Raw genomic sequence first — 17,176 nt, forward strand, 5'->3', positions numbered from 1 at the left:
ATCTTGTTTCAGTGCTGAGTGAGATACCACGATCAGCAAAAGGCTTCAATATGCTAATACAGAGTCCTGGGCCTAAATCCTACTTAAACTGAAGCACTTTACACTGCTCTGGCAGTGAAAAATGCCTGTAAAAGCCTTTGCTTTGCCCTGAATGGCTTGAAGAGGTCATCAAGGTAACTGGAGTTGTGTCCCCGTTGGCATTGCCAAGCATGAATGTTGTTAATAGAGGGTGAAGAGGAATCAGTTGGGTGTATTGAATGGTTAAAAAGGTATTAGAGAAACAGATATCTCAACAGTTTGTGGAACCACTGGTGGCCCACTGGAGGATTAGCTGTTTTTTACCATGAGAATTAGGACATGCTATTTCTCATAATAAATCAGATCAATTGCCCATCTTCCCTAAGAATAGCTATCCATTCTTCCTGCACTGAAGAAAACTTAAAGTATCATTCAGACATTTATGGAAATAAGGAGATGGAAATACCCAAGCATATTAAATCTTTTTTGAAAAGCAATTAAACCGGTACCTTATTTTTTTTAAATTACTGTGTCATTCCCGTTGGGAACCACATGACTTGCTTGGTGGAAGCAGCGTTTGCTCAGGATCATATGGTTTTCCTGGAAGAGGGTTTCTATAAAAAAATTAGGATGTAAACAAATATGTAAAGCATGTATAGGTGGAACCTGTTGAGGTAGTTAGTGGTCAGGAGTCCATACCCCTGGGCTCCCTTGTTTCCGGAGATGACGCCATGCAAGCCATATAAAAAGGTTTGCATGTTGATGCTCACACCAGTTCATTTACTTCTCCCTCACTCATCTGCATTGGGGAACTGGTAAGTCTTTCTTGGATTTATCAGGAAGTAATGTGGTGGCTGTGTTACTTGATTGTTACTTGGTTGGTCAAGAGAATATCTCACTGATCACAGGAGAGCTTTGCTTCTGGTGTTTCTGTTCCGGGATTTGTCCTGGAATAAGGGAGAGGATGTTCGACTCTTATGTAGAGTTTACTCTTCCTCAAGTAGCTTGCAAATGTCCTGTCACCTCTTCCGAAACTGTGACTGTCTCTCATCCTCCTTTGTAGTCTATCTTCATTAATTTTTCCATACCTCATTAAGTCTGGAAATTAAATAAATTAGTGGATGCTGCAGAGTGAGTCTTGGGACTTTAAAAGAGATGGGTGGGAAGAAGCATTATCTGGAAGAAGGAAGCTGCAAAATACCCGAGGGCAAAGCTAAAGGAGACATCTGGGAGAAGTCAAGATGAGGAAATGGATTGGAAATGGGAGCTGCACCATCTGGGCCAACCCTTCTCTTATGAAAGGATGAGCCCATTAATTTTGATACAACTCCAATGATGTGCCATGATATACAGCTGGAGGATTTGGGATAGTGTCTGAATTTGTGGTCTTTGGGCTTTATCCTCAGGCATTAGCAGCTCAACGTCTACACAAAGGGGGATGTGCTCTGTGGGGTGCGTGAGGAACTGAAGAAGTAATAAGCAAAAAATAGGCCTAGGAGCCTCTGCTGATTTAATTAAGAAAATAAGGAAATGAACTATTTTCATGTTACGGCTTCTACAAAGTTTAACGGTGGGAAATTCTATAAAATTCAGGGTTTATGGCTCTAGTCTTCCTTTGATTTTGTATCTCTCTTCTTATCTTCGTCTTTAGCTTTACCATCACCTCAGAAGAATGTCTTACTTCGAGCAGCGCAAACAACCCTGCGTGCCCCCTCCCATCTGCACGCAGAGACGCACCAAGTGCGTGGAGCCCTGCAAGACGGTGTGCGTGGAGCCCTGCGGCAACGTCTGCGTGAAGCCGTGCCCCGTGCCCTGCGTGGAGGTCTGCCCAGCGCCCTGTGCCACCCAGTGCACCACGACCTGCACCACCCAGTGTGCGGAGCCTTGTGGCACCCAGTGCACCACGACCTGCACCACCCGGTGCGTGGAGGTCTGTCCCCCGAAGTGCATCGATGTCTGTGTAAAGCCATGTGACACCCAGTGCAGCACCCGCTGCGTGGAGGTCTGTCCCCCCCAGTGCATTGATGTCTGCGTAAAGCCATGTGACAATCAGTGCCCAACCCAGTGCGTGGAGGTCTGTCCCCCGCAGTGCATCGATGTCTGCGTAAAGCCATGTGACACCCAGTGCAGCACCCGCTGCGTGGAGGTCTGTCCCCCCCAGTGCATCGATGTCTGCGCAAAGCCATGTGACACCCAGTGCCCAACCCAGTGCGTGGAGGTCTGTCCCCCCCAGTGCATCGATGTCTGCGCGAAGCCGTGTGACAGCCAGTGCCCAACCCAGTGCGTGGAGCCCTGCATCAGCCAGTGCCGCATCAAGTGCGTGGAGCCCTGCCCACCCGCCTGCGTGGAGGTGTGCACCACCAAGTGCGTTGATCCGTGCGAGAAGGTGTGCGTGGAGCAGAAGGTTTGCTCTCGCCCGCGCTGATCGCCTTAACGCAGGAGCTGATGCTTCGGTGCATTGCAATACCCATCGTCTCATGAGCATCCACGGAATGAAAAACAGGTTACAGACCCACCCGCGACGTACCGAGACCTCTCCTGACCCGGTTACCCCACTCTCTGTCTTGGAAAATATTTTTCTGGATGTTTCCAGCCTGTATCTTTGCTTCCTATGACACTTCTGCTACTGCTGTGTCAGCATCTTTTTCTTGGTAGTTGCAGTTGGACAATATTATACTGCTGGGCACCTTGGGAAGATATTTAGCAATGGCTGTGCTGTAAGCAGTTGATGTTGGAAGATGTCTCACCTTCTGGTCTTTAATTCTTGTCTTTTATTGAATGTTCTCTTGTCTTTTAATGTCTATGTGCAACAATAAAAATTGACCATCAATGGCATCGTGTGTCTTCTGTCTTTCTTTCATCTCCCCATTTCCATGTCTTCAGATCCAAGGACATCTTCCTTTGGTTCTCCTTCTGAAAACTGTTATGGTTGTAGAGGATTTGTGCCTGCCATGCAGTGCTGTAAACAGAGAAAGTGTACGTTGTAACGTGGAGCAATATGTTCTAATGCCATAAGCAAAACATCATCTGGTCAATACTTTTTTGACAGGTATAAAACAAATTAGCTTTTTCCGACTTGAAAATAATGACAGAAATTTAATTTTTACCTTTATTAATGATAGAATTTTGATCTTCGTATCTCTAGATTTTGGAGGCAAATATTAGAAACTGTTAAAAGGTAAATTTAAGTGGAAGAAAGCCCCAAATCCAAGAAAGAAGGAATTGAAATGTTCTTGCTGAGATTTTAATTATTTCTTGAAAACATTCTGATGGAGATGAAAATGGTACGTTTGATGAATTCTTCCCATGATCCTCAGTCATTAAATATAGAAAGCAGGGGATTTGACTTCAGGAGATGAATCCTTTCATGGTCCAGGAATAGGTCTGAGCCCTGCAAGACTGCAGTTTTGTTCCCAGGTTTGCTGCAGATACTTTGTGTGGCTTTGGGCAGGTCTCACTCTTGTTATCTATCCATTCCCTGTCTGCAACAAGGAGAAGTCACATCCCTGACTGATAGAGTAGTTGGCATTTCGGGTTCATTAACATCTGGCAGGCACAATAATATTTTAATTCACTTATAAATGCATCATCTTCTTTATTTGGAGTCATAATTTTGAAACTGAAGGAGACCCATTGTCTGGAGGGATGCTATACCCATTTAAATACTGAGTTTCAGAGATAATGCTCCCATTGTCTTCCATGCTGTGCATGTGACTTGCTTACCTCTGTCTCCATGATGGCCACACAATTTCCATGTCTGGGATGTAGAGAATTGCTATCCACCTACCATATCATTATGGCAAGGGTGGAGAACATCTAATCTGGAAAAGAAAGGAGTTATATTTAGGTGTGTGTAAACACTGTTACCAAATCAGCTTTTAATGAAACCTTGTGTGCAGGTGTAGAGTTTAACAGCAGATTCTTTTTTGTGTTATTTCTGTCAACACCAAAAGGTGACACCATCAAACAGGAATAACGATAGGCAAAACATGTCTCAGTAAGGCAAACAAATTCTGCACCTGAACACGCCTTTCAGTTCAGGTGGACAAAGCAGGGGCAGGTGGACCAGATATTCAACAGCATGAAAATGGAGGGGGAGACTAGGAAGGTCCACCTCTAATTCCTACTGCTGAATGCAAACCTTTGGGGATAGAGCAGTGGACTCTGCCTCGCTAATAACTGCTTGCCGCTGCCACCCATGCAGCGTCAGTGCCCACTTTCAGGCATGGAAAAAGTCTTAGTCAGGAAGTCATATGCAGCCACTAATGACATCCATCCCGTAGGTTGGTCACCTGTGACTGATTTCCAAGCATCTTCATCCAGCTCTATCAGCTGTGTTAGTCATTTAAACCTTTTTTCTTCTCTCCCTCTCTGCTGTGAGCGTTGCACCAGTAATCACAGATGGGAGCACGCAGCTCTGAAAAGCCCAGAGGAAGTGGTGGAAGAGACCTGCTGGTGCTCATCACGCTTCCCGCGCCTGTAGGAAAACGTGCTGCTGACACACCGCTCTCCTACGCGCCTGTGGTTAGTCCTGAGCATTGCTGAGATTCCCCTGTGTATTTACAACAAATTAACAACATTCGGTCCACGTCAGCCTTGGGGTCATTAAGACCCCGGTAAATCAGACATGAGTGAGGGATGTTGAGATATGGGATGATGTTGGTTCTATTAGCACCTTCTGCTCTCCTACGCCCAGTGGAAGCCGTGTCCATCATCTCTCCATGTATCACACATCTGTAATGGACATTGGGCTGTAATTCGTAGGGATGAATATGACCCCACAGGGCATGGAGGAACACTCAAGGGAGGCTTGAACTATCTTGTGCATTAGAGCTAAAGACAATGTTTCAGTTGAAACATTTTCTCTGTTCCTTCCTTGGAAAAACTTCAAGGGCATTGACATGTTTTCTGAAACGTGGATCCACGCCCAGAAAAAAAGAAATTCTGCCACAACTTCAGCAAGCCAAACCCAGCGTTTGTAAAAAAGAAGTTTTAGTTGCTTCAGTGAAAAGCTACATGAAAGTGCAAGAAAAAATAAGGGGAAAGCTTTCTAATTTCTTGGCAATATAAGATGTTTCATTCCCCTTTTGGGGGAAGGAAAATAGAGAAGGACAGAAGCCAACCCCCAAAATGCAGACTGCCAAACACAGCCCTGCTGCCCTTCCCAGGAGCTGGGATGCAGCACCCAGACCTTCCCCACCCCACTCAGATTTGTGCCAGCTCAAGAACTGTCCTGGTGATCACAGCCAACACTATCGGGAAACACCTAAACGTTATGCAAACGTGTTCTGCTAACTCCGGAGCGGATCTGAGCCGTCTCTCAAATCTGAGTTCAGTTGTGGGATCTTTGCCCAGGGTCGGGACAGGATGAATTATTAATAAATTAGCCAGTTATTACCAGATTGGGTGTGCCTTGCATTAAAAACAACAAATCCCCCGCACCTGAAAGAGGAGGCATCTCTCACAGACCTTGACTGAAGTCCAGGTGTACGGAGGTGTCAGTGGAGCAGGTTCTGGTTGTGAAAGATTCTGGTCATCAAGTTAATCTGTTGTCATCAGCTCCCGGGGCTGACTTCTGAAAGCGTATAAAAGCCTCCCCGTTCAGGAGCCTTGTTAATCCAAGTGGCTGCTTCTCCTCTTCCTCCAACAGCAGGAGACACCAGGTGAGTCCTTCTGTGCACGTTTAACTGTATGGGTGGGGGTTTCTGGTACACTGCTCTTGGGAGACAGGGCTCTTTTTCTTCATTTTGTTTCTCTAGTAACAGTTTCAGCTCATCTCCCTGGCAATTTCACCTCCATACAGGTGAAAGCCATATTATGTTATTTTGAGACTTTCTGAGGCTCCAGACAGTGGCTTGCTGACTCTTTGGACCAACAAACCCTTGTCAACCCTCATCATTTTTTTCCAATTGATAAGAATCCTTGTGGATAACTCTCAGATAGTATCAGCTACCAAAGGATGGCATCTACCAGCAGCTAGTTTTGCATCTGTCAAGCAGCCGTGATCTGGTCACTGCAATCTCCTGGATCTCCAGGGCTCTGAGTTTCATGTCTTTGTATAAAATCATATCATCACTGAGCAGGAGGATGGTCCACCTGCATTCAATGGCCAGAGACATTGAGGCTCTCAACGAACTAAGCAGAGACGTGGCTGTTGCCAGAAGGGATTATTATCGAACGATTTTTCTCTTTCAAAACCGTGTGCCATACCGAAATGTCCCTAGCTTTCTGCTCCTCTTTGACTAGTTTTAAATGCTGTTCTGAGGTTCTCCTTGAACTGAGCATGCTTTCGTTAAAGTTTGTATTGCTTCTTAGCTTCTCAAAGCTGAAATGTTCAGAAAATAGTGAGCAGAGGGAAAGAAGAAAAACCCCTCTCACCGGGTCTCTTCCCTCAACCTCTGTAGCCCTTTACGTGTTTGGGTCACAACTTTGTTAGGATGGTGCTCGCCTCTTATATTGATTTATGCTTATTAGTTATGCCCTGAGGCCTCAGCAGAGCGGTTGATCTCCACAGATGCTCCCTGTGACAGGAGCCCAGAAAAGCCATATGGGGCAGCTACAGCAAACTGGGGTCAGCAACACAAATTTGGTCTGAACAGAAGCATCCTGAGGGATTTCAAAGGGTTTGGGTTTTTATTTTTGTATTTTTGCTAGTAGGATTAACTTTTAAAGGTTCTTCACTGTTGGTTTGATCTCAAAGCTGAAGAACTGACTAAAACTGTGACATCCAGAAAGGAGAAGTGTGTAGGGCTTAAAATAACTGAAATGGCACCTTGGTTTTCTTCCAGGTTTAGCGAAGATGTCTTCCCAGCAGAAACAGCAGCAGCAAATACCTTCCAAATGCCAGGAAAAGTGTGCTCCAAAGAGCGTGGAGCAATGCCAGACCCCGAAAGGGCAAGCCAAGTCTGTGAAGAGCATCCCGCAGCAGCAGCAGCAGCAGCAATGCCCAAAGCAGAAGTAGCACTAACAGCAATGGCCACAAAGTGCCACGGAAGATGCAGATACTTATTTCCAAGCTCTCCTTCTGTCTACTGGTGCTGCCAGAATAGCTAGAGATTTGCAGCACGCCTCCTTTATCTGCAAGCAGAAATTACTTCACAAAGAGATGCAATTCATTAACTTGGATTTATTCGTCATCTAGTACAGAAAAAAATTGTGGGGCCACTTTCTTCTGATCTTTAATTTGGAACATGCTACAATAAAATTATAAGTAACCTCATTACTTGCTTCCTGATATTTTTTTTTTCACTTTACTGGTGTCATTCATTCTCTTTTGCTTTCTTTTATCAGCCAGAGAATTACCTTTAAACATACACTTGTATATAAGGCGCACACACACAGGGACCCACGCACATTCGCCTTCCAGATTTCCCAAGGAATTATTTGTCCATATTTTTATTTCAGATAGATCCAGAAAGCTACAGCTTGACCAAGTAGACCAGAAATGTGAAGTGTCTAGAGCAAACAGGACATAAAATGATCACAGTGTTTAGAAAGACCATTTAAATTCAGGGTCCTCTGGGGCAGAGCTGCTGCCTGGGTGTCAAAACTGTCTCAGGATCAATGTGCTTCCCATCTCGGGGCGTTCTTGCAAGTTGTTTTCATGCTGAACTGGAGCAAAGTGGGGAAACTAATTTTTCTGCAACATATAATATTCTGAAGTATATTCTTGTGGCTCTATCCAATTAATCATGGGTTTAGGGTCTCAACTATGCTCTAAGTGCTGAAAGGAAAACGGTCTTTGGGCATTTTTAACACTGAAAGGAAGCTTTTGCTTGCTCAGAGTGAGCAGTTTCTGTTTTAAAAGAATCAGAAGGAGGATTCAGAACATTCTGGTTTCTCAGCAGGACATACTGGCTCAGCTAATTGATTTCCAGTCAGCTGCATGGCAGAGGAGGAGGAGAATTATGAATACAGAAACTGTCGAGTGATGTGATGATGGTGTCTGGCAGACAGACCTAAGCTTGCTCTGCAAACCAGGAGCCGTGTGTCTCGGTGCGATTCTGCGATCAGATGAGGTTGGGTGTATCTACCACCCATCTAAGAGGCACAGAGCCAGACGAGGGAGATTACATCACTCCTGGCTCAACTAAGTGTGGGAAAAAACACGTTTGCTTGTGCTTGCAACCTGCCTCGTAGACGTGCCCATGCCTTATGTCTGCTGCAGGTCACAGCGGGGCTGGGGATGTGTTTAAATGGGGCAGACTGACCACGGGGACAGCTGGGCATGAGCCAATGCCATGTGCCACGCTCTGGGGCGGGCTGTCTGGCAAAGAGATGTTTCAGTGCAATCAGTGTTTCAGTGCAATTAGTTTTTCAGTGCAATTAGTGTTTCAGTGCTATCGGCCCACGGACTGACCCAGCGCAGGGGCTCTAACTTGGGCACCTAAAGATGACCAGTGGACCCAGGGTCCTCGTGAGCACCTGAGTTTCTGAGTCCTGATTTGCCCAGCTTTGAGCCTAAAAAAATGACTGATTGTTGCAAGCTGAGGCTTCTTTTCATCTCTTTAAGCAGAAGCTATTAAAAATCTCCACAACTTGGTATTCAAAGTCATTTTTTATTGTTGGTTTTCACAGTGAAATAAATCCTGGATACAATATCAGCCTAAAATAATTAGAGGTAAGTACCAAATACATATGCAACAACAGTGTGTGGTGAAACACGTTCCAGGGTGTGATTGAAACAGCACTGCGTATGCTTCCTCCTTTATCCTCTCTAACAGATGGAAGCCACGCCTGAGGTTAATCTATTTCAAAACATGTCTGGATTGGATTTGGTTATCTCGATATTTTCCATAAATGATCTCAGCTTGAGCTGTTCTTTTACACATCCTAGAAAATCAAGGTGAGCTCTCTGAGGAAAGTGCTGATTACCACCAACTCGGCTAAGCAGATAATTAAGAGGTGATGGTTCTTTTGTAAAAATCTTTCTATTTCCTCTAGCCCAATAGATATTTTTAATTGCATAAAATATTCAGCACTATAGATTCTTAATTCAGAGTCTTGTTGCCACTGAGCAGAACCGCTTAGCAGCAACCTCAAATCCTATTATTAATAGGTAAAACCTCTAAATGCAAGGTGGGAGATGGCATTGGCGGACAGGGAGCTGGGGAGGAAGGCATGCAAACCAGGAGGCAGCTTGCGAGACGGGACGATGAGCTCTAGGTCCCTAACTGTGTTTGGGTTCAGTTTGAATATTCAGCTTAAGGAACCCTGAACGTGCCATCATGCTCTTTGGTCTCTTTAAGGATTGGGAGAGGGCAGAAATTCAGGCCGCTGGGAAGCTGAACGCACATGCCCACGACACCGCTTGAAGCCTTATTATCTCTTGACAGTCCCGAGGCGTCAGTTAGCTTAGGGCTGTTAGTGTGGGGTAACGCTAGCGTTAGCTGGGGGGAGCTGGAAGCTGTGCTTCTTGGCAGAAACGCTGCAGTGAAGAAAAGGGTGTTGGAAAACGACCTCTGGTTGTGAGACACTGCGAGAGGAGGTCTAGGGTTGGATTCTTCTTCTCTCTTCAGGGCTTCCCTTGTCAGCTGCGAGTTACTTCTGCACGGGCGGCCACTGGTTGGGCTGCTTCACCTGCTGCTGCTCGATGGGAGGACACTTCTCTGGAAGGGAGCACTGCTCCGGCTCAGGGCAGGGAGCAGGGACTGGCACGGGGACCTCCTTGCACTCCTGCTTCTCTGGAGGGCATGCGGTGGGCACAGGGATCTCCTTGCACTCCTGCTTCTCCTGGGGACAAGGTGCGGGGTCAGGACATGGCGCAGGGATCTCCTTGCATTGCTGCTTCTCCTGAGGACACGGAGCAGGTTCAGGGGCTGGCAAGGGGATCTCCTTGCACTGCTGCTTTTCTTGGGCACATGGTGTGGGTTCAGAGCAGGAAACAGGGGCTGGCACAGGGGTCTCCTTGCACTCCTGTTTCTCTGGAGGGCATGGAGTCGGCACAGGGATCTCCTTGCACTCCTGCTTCTCCTGGGGACATGGTACGGGTTCAGGGCATGCAACAGGGATTGGCACAGGGGTCTCCTTGCATTGCTGCTTCTCTTGGGCACACGCTGCAGCCTCCGAGCAGGCAACAGGAACTGGCACGGGGATCTCCTTGCACTCTTGCTTCTCCAGCACACACGGAGCTGGTTCAGAGCAGGAAACAGGGGCTGGCACAGGCACCTCTTTGCACGCTGATTTCTCTTCGGGGCATGGAACAGGCTCAGGGCATGATACAGGTGGGAAAGTTGGCGGTAGCTTGCATTGCTGTTGCTGCTGCTGCTCCTGGGGTGGACACTCGGGTGTTACGACCGCTGGTGTTTCTCCCTTGCCTGGTTCCACCACTGGTGTTGGCAACTGCACTGTTTTTTCTGGGCATTGTACCTCTACTACTGGGACTGGTTCTGGGCAAGGTGTTGGGACTTGGACTTCAGATTGCTGCTGTGGACATGGGACCGGCTCGGGGCACGGCACAGGCTCTTGGCTTTGCTTTGAAATCGTTTTGCTCAGGCCAGGTGGGAGAGTGATTTCCTGCTTGATTTGTGTTTGATTCAAAGACATCTTTGCAGGAAACAAGATTATCTGAAAGAAATATCAGAGTGTTATTGTGTCTGCTAAATGAACTGCATTGGGTGAAAAGATTGTAAGAAACATGAATCAACTGCAAGAGTAAAGTTCTCTTAGTTTGCCCTTGGTTTCCCAGGGCAGGTTGGCTCAGAAAGAATTATGATTTGCTCTTTCTTTTTCATCCTGCCTTTCAGCTCCTGCTCTGACTCTGTCTTATCTTGTTCCTGCTTTCTATTCTGCAATGTGGGACAGCCCTGTCAGGTCTAACTGAGGTAGAGCCTCTCCTTTGAACTTGGAGCTGATTTACACTTCAGAGCTCTTCCTCCTGTTGCTTAGCTCTTCCCAGCGTGTTAACTCCCTTTCATTTCTGTCCTGGGGAACTGATGAGAGGAGCTGGCAAATAACAGATATGCTGGTTTGATAGCGGTTTCAGAAAGTCAAAATAATAATCAAAAAATAATGAATGCTGAAGACGAACATTTTAAAAGTTTGGTGTATCAAAAAGTAGAAAAAACACAAATCTGGGCCCAACAGGATGTTTTACGTTGACAAAACTGAAATACTTAATTTGATTTTGCCCCTTTCGAAATGGTTTCCAGATTTTACTTGGAATTAGAAAGCTGAGGTGCTAAGGCCTCAAGGTGGACCTTACCAGTAAGCTGATACCTTTCTGTAGTATTAAGAGTCTTTACAGCAATAATAGGCCAGCTCCTCCTCTTGCTCTGGTTTCACTCTGACCTCATTGATGATGTAATGGATTGAGGTTACCTGTGGCACAGTCCTTCCAACTGCCACGGAAAGAATTAGCAGCGGTAATGCATCCCTATGTTTCTGGATTATCGTGGCCACTAATAATACATGTAGCTTGCATGAATCAGAATAATTAGGAGGGATTTCTTCTCCCAAGGCCAGTAATGTACAACAGGCCAAATAGGTTTTTCCTAACAATTTATGAAGCTGCCTCTGTTTCGTGGGCTGCTGAAGGCAGGCACCAGGCTCAGCTGGACTGGTACTGTGTCTTTGGTAAAGCCTGTGTTGCTGTTTTTCTAAAGACAATCTAAGGGCACAAATAAAAGGTTAGAATCACAGAAATGTTGGTTGGAAGGGGCATTTTTAAATCCCTTCAACGCAGGACTAGCACCAACACAGATCATGTGAGAGAGTGCAAGTTCGTTCTCCCATCCCCATGTTGCCTACTCCTCTCAGCACATCTTCAAAGCAAATTCATTCCTCTCTTCTACATCCTCCTAGATCCTCCAGATCAATATCATTTGTCTCTTGCTATTTTCTTTATAAGGACTTGATAAGATCTTAAGCCAAATTAATATATTGCTCTTGACATGGTTAGCATGAATGAGACAGCACACTACTTTCACCCTTCTGCTCCCTACAGCCCCTCGTACTCCCAAAACTATCTTTTACAAAATAATTCTTCATTGACATTGGAGTTTTAAAAATGTTCTTGTTCTAAATAGCAGAATCACAGAAAACAGATTTGGAAGGAGCTTTAGGAGGCCACTTAGACCTTCTCCTTCCCTGAAGGCAGGATCAGTTATACTTAAACCAACATAATTTTATCTAATCTCTTCTTCAGAAAGGATCTAATTTAGCACTTAACTATCCTCAGATTTACACCAACCTGAATTCGCCTTGCAGAGTCACTCCAAGACTGCTCGTCCTACCCCAATGCTCACAATTTCTCTTCTTTGAAAGAATCTTTTGCATATTCAAAGGCATCAAATAAAACACTTCTTTAAAGATTCTGCCTACATTAAGCCAAGCAGTAAAATTATAAACATCACAAAAAAGTATCAGTGTTCTCTGACTTACCGAACCAGTCAACAGGGAGAAGCACGAAGTCGAGTGGATGGTGGAGCACGGAGATTTGAGAACTTTTATATGGTTTCAAAGCCCTGCCTTCTGGGAATGAGTCCTCTTGGGTAATGAGCTCATTCTTTCACAACTGCCGTTGTGCATTTCCTCCACAGACTTGTTTTACACGTAGGCATTGTGAAGAGAGCCTCTTGGTGCAGAATGCATTTTAATCCCCTTTCTGACTAATCCGATTTGACAAAAAACTTTCTGTGTGAATAAAGGTTGTACCCTCAGGTTAATACATTCATTGCAGACCCCATCGAGATCAGGGGTCTTGGTGTGGTGACAACCAGCGTGGTTCCACTTCAACCCGTGCATGAGTCATTTCATGTCAGCTAATACCCCCGCTTCTTAGGATGGATTTGTAGTTTGAGGCAGGGGGCTAATCTGTACTTCTCTTGCCTGCTTTTCACCAATGAATTATCTAAATTGAATTTCTCGTGATTCTATAAACTTGTGATGGATGGATTTATTTTTTTTTTCCCATGAAGATCTTCATAGGTTTCATTCTTCTTTCATTTCAGAACAGATAATTTTGAATGCATGTTATTTTCCACGGTACAGAAGACACAGCTCCCACCCGTCTAAATGTGACAGAAGAGGGAACTGAGTTTATCCCCATGTATCATGTGAAAAGTAAAGGGATTTTTTAATTGTACACAAGATTTATCACATTCAAATGGAATTTGGACACTGGTCTCATTTAGGTGCCAGAATGGTATTTGAAAAGGTGTTTCAATCTACATGTGAAATAAAGGGAGCTTGCAGCGTATATGGTTTATTCCCTAAGCGTTATTCCACTTAAAAAAAAGTTTATTGAGTAAAAATAGGTCAGTGATTATTATCCTCAGAATCTCAGGGAGCTGTCAGAGTGCAAGTCGAACAGTCCTCATTTCTGATGGTAGGATTATTTTCAGCAGTGGAGACGACGCATCCCACACAGAGGTGAATGTCATCATATTTGCCTGTCTTGGGACTATCTTTGTCCTGTCTCCACCATTTTACCAGAGCTCTTATCAGAGCACGCACTCCAGATGCTATCGTTGCAACAGGCTGAGCTGGTACCCATCACCGGTTGGGATTCCTGGGCTGCAAAGGTAAGAAGGTGTTTCTGGCTGTGGTGTAACTTCCTCTGTTAATGATCATTTGGCAACTGAAGGACAGAACACCTGAATTTTAGACCACATCTTCTTCTCCTATAACATGACTTCATCTGTGCAACTTCCTTTCTTACCTCATGGCAGGTGGGGCCCTGCCTTGCTGGGTCTGAAAGCTCCTTAGTTTTAGTCTCCAGCCTTTGGTAGCGAGGGAAATATCCCAGCCCAAGACCTAACCCTGACTCAGGCCTCACCTGCTGCTCCGCAGGTACAAATTGCAGTCGTAGCTCTGCTGAAGGCAGGATCTGGGACACTTTCCAGCAGTGGAGAACCTGCCTGTCTGCTTTCTAGGCAGCTTCATGCTTCGCGGTTATCAAAATAGCCCTTGTGCTGAGATATGCTCCTGCAATACAGCCCTTCAAAGCAGGAAGACAGAGGGAATAAGCTCAGACTCATTAAAAAAGTCGTTTTTATCATTGTGCTTGTTGGCCTGAAGAGGACAGAGCAGCTGGGTTCGAAAGGAGACAGTACATTTCATCAGATCAAACATTGCGTTTGACTATTTGTGCAATATTCACAAGTGAACATGCACCTTCAGGTCAGAGCTCCAGTAACCTTTATATGTCCATCCATTAGAGCACCTGAGAGAAACAGGGCACGTAGCACTTGTGGAGCAGTGTTGAGGCAAAGGCTGTTACAGGCGGTACAGCCATGGCTCTGTGTTGAGACACTGCTTTTATTTAAGCAAGCAGTGAGGTTTCTGGAATATTTAGGTGTCAAGTTTCCAGCCTCAACTTGCAACATTGAGTGATTAAAGAAAATCACTTTCCATAGCTGGAAGGGAGACGACCTGAACCCTGTCTGGAGATCAGAAGGTGGAGACGTCCTGACCTTAAACACTGGTTTGGATCCAGGTCTGGAGAGGCCTGGGGAGGTCACTTCACCCTCATGTCAGCAACCTCAGCAGAAAAAATGATGGTAATTACCATCGAAGAGGCTCTGAAGTCAGCCCGTGGAAAGGGAGTGAATGTTTTTCCCATAGTAGCGGTGTAATTGCTTTCCCCTTCCATGTGAATTGCACAAAGACTATTTTTAGAGGCAAATGCAACACGCAGTGAAACCTGCCTTGCTGAAACCTTTGGGAACCTACGGGAGAAACGTGCGTTGAGTAAGGTGGCTTTACGGTGAACGTGGAGCTAAGCAGCTCCTCAGCTCTCAGCTGGTGGAGCCCGGCTCAGCTCCCAGTCGACACTGAAGTTGTACCACGAATTCCAGGGAATATAACAGCACAAGTGAGAAAAATACTGGCTCGAGCCCATCCTTCCTGGACAGAAAATTCTACTCCACACAGCTTGGGTAGGTCCTGCGCTGCTATCAGCCCATCAGTGGCCTTGCAAATGCTAATAAGGTAATTAAGTCCCCAAAAGCCTAAGATGCCCTGGGAGAGAGCCAGAAGTTTCTCTAGCAGCTCGGAGTGGAGCTCTGTAACTGCCTGCTTTGTCTGATTTACCATTGCAATGAGTCTCAGTGTCTCTGAGGGTCCTGAAGCTGTATTGCTTCAGCCTGAAAAAAAGGATCAGCTTTTTTTAGAAGTGAAGACCACTGCAGAGAACCTCAGCTCAGGGTGTGAAACACTTGCTGTGATCCTGACCTCGCGTTTGCATGGATGCTCTTTGAATTTTCTCCGTCCGGTACTTAGAACCTTTGTGCACAGAGAAAATGATCTGAGGAAACCATTGCACTCCTGGATTTCGTGTCTTGGTGTGATTCAGAAGTGGCCGAACTGGATCTCCCAAAACATGGCTCGCCCTGATGGCTTAATTAGACACTGTTTTGTTAACACCCCATCTTGTTCTTTATTATTGTGTCTGTCATCACTTTAGGGTGGACATCTTGATTAACTCATCTCATGAGACAAAAGACATAATTACCTGTTACTGAATTTCCTAGTATCGGTCTGTCTGCCTGTGAGTCCAGTCACTAAAGCACCTTCTCTCCTAGTGCTGGAGACTGTCAGGTCGTGTTAAAGAAGAGAAGCCAGTCACTCACAGGGATGGGCAAATGCTGTAGTGTCCAAGGACTGGATATGAAGTATCCATGCTTCAGTATTTTTTTTTTCTGCCTGTTATTCCATGAGTGATTCCTCTTTTTTTTTTTTTTTTGGTCACAATACAGCACCTGACCTTCCCAGGCAGCAGAGGATTTCCTAATAGACCTACATCTATGGATTAGTTTAACAAGTCTCAGGAGACACACATGGCTGAATCACTGCATTAAGTCTGTGACTCTGCATTCATAGTTATAAAACCTCGTCCATAAATTCACCAACCTCCACCTCAAAGCTTGTTAACTTATTGTGATTCCAATTTTCTAATTTGGCAGCCTCTTCCAGAGCCTGCCTGCACTGCTTCTTGAAAAGCTCCTAATTCCCTGCCTAAATTTATTCCTAACTGCCTCTGCAGAGTTACTGTGCTTCTGCAGTAAAACAGGTTGCCTCATTGAAAACCCATTGGGCACAACAGGAACACTTTCCAGTCAGCCATCACATCAAAGAGCCTAATTCTCAGTTGCTTCACTCATGCACTTGAACTCAGGAATGAACTTGTTGGAGTTTAGCCTGTCGTCACCCTTTTCTAGCCCATACACCAGGACGTGCAATTGTAAAGTAGAGCAGCCTGGGGGTCACCTTAGCTTTGTGCTCGTCTTTGCAGTGCTGCTGCTGGGGAAGGGGGAGCAGCTGGGGTACAGTGCTGCCTTTCAGGCTTCCCTGCGCTCTTGGAAGGGGATGAAATGCCACCTTGCTGGAGTACCAGCTGCGTGGTGGGCAGGCAGGAGCCTGGTGCAACAGGGAGGTTCTCGGGGCACTGCTTGCATTCGGATTAAGGTTGCTTTATGCTTCTAAAGAAGTCAGAAAAGACAGAATCACAGAATCGATGAGGTTGGAAGAGCCCTCTGGGATCATCGAGTCCAACCATTGCCCTGACACCACCATGTCAACTAGACCAGGGCACTAAGGGCCATGTCCAGTCTTTTCTTCAACACCTCCAGAGATGGTGACTCCCCCACCTCCCTGGGCAGCCCCTTCCAATGGCTAATGACCCTTGCTGAGAAGAAATGCTTCCTAATGTCCAACCTGACCCTCCCCTGGCCAAGCTTGAGGCTGTGTCCTCTTGTCCTATCGCTGGTTGCCTGGGAGAAGAGGCTGACTCCCACTCTGCTACAACCTCCCTTCAGGTAGTTGTAGACTGCAATAAGACCTTAAATGTCCCTGCGGTCCAGGCCCCACATTTTGATTTTCGGTGTGAATTTGCTGCCTGTGTTCTTTTTGTTGTTGTTTCGGGCAGGACGGAAGCCATAGGGCTTTAGAGCAGAGCATTGGGAAAACATCTGAATAAGAACAGGCTTTCATGCTTCAGGTGTGGCCAACACAACAGCCTTCTGCTGCTAAAATAGAAAATGCCTAAGAATGGGGAGTTTTCTCTCTTAAAGGTCAGGAAAAAACACCTGTTTCTGCAAACTGGGCAGTTCTGGAGCTGTGAAAAAAATACTGTTAATTAGACTTGCCATAATATGACTTACTGTAGGATTAGAGTTGGGTGATGGCAATTTCAGACTCTTCCATTTGCAAATGGAAT

General features: G+C 45.7%; 2 protein-coding genes across 2 annotated transcripts; one reads left to right on the forward strand and one right to left on the reverse strand.

Moving 5' to 3' along the window:
• Positions 1 to 1,690: 1,690 nt before the first annotated feature.
• On the forward strand, positions 1,691 to 6,979 carry LOC137671542 (keratin-associated protein 10-5-like). Its single transcript, XM_068415138.1, has 5 exons — positions 1,691 to 2,020; positions 2,057 to 2,164; positions 2,201 to 2,422; positions 5,669 to 5,681; positions 6,807 to 6,979. Exons 1-5 carry the CDS (start codon positions 1,691 to 1,693, stop codon positions 6,977 to 6,979), a joined length of 846 nt encoding a protein of 281 aa, XP_068271239.1.
• Positions 6,980 to 9,558: 2,579 nt separating this feature from the next.
• LOC137671100 (uncharacterized) lies at positions 9,559 to 10,563 on the reverse strand. Its single transcript, XM_068414385.1, has one exon. It carries the CDS (start codon positions 10,561 to 10,563, stop codon positions 9,559 to 9,561), a length of 1,005 nt encoding a protein of 334 aa, XP_068270486.1.
• Positions 10,564 to 17,176: the final 6,613 nt, after the last annotated feature.

Source organism: Nyctibius grandis, chromosome 17 (genome assembly GCF_013368605.1).
Source record: "Nyctibius grandis isolate bNycGra1 chromosome 17, bNycGra1.pri, whole genome shotgun sequence".
Taxonomy (NCBI): Eukaryota; Metazoa; Chordata; class Aves; order Nyctibiiformes; family Nyctibiidae; genus Nyctibius; species Nyctibius grandis.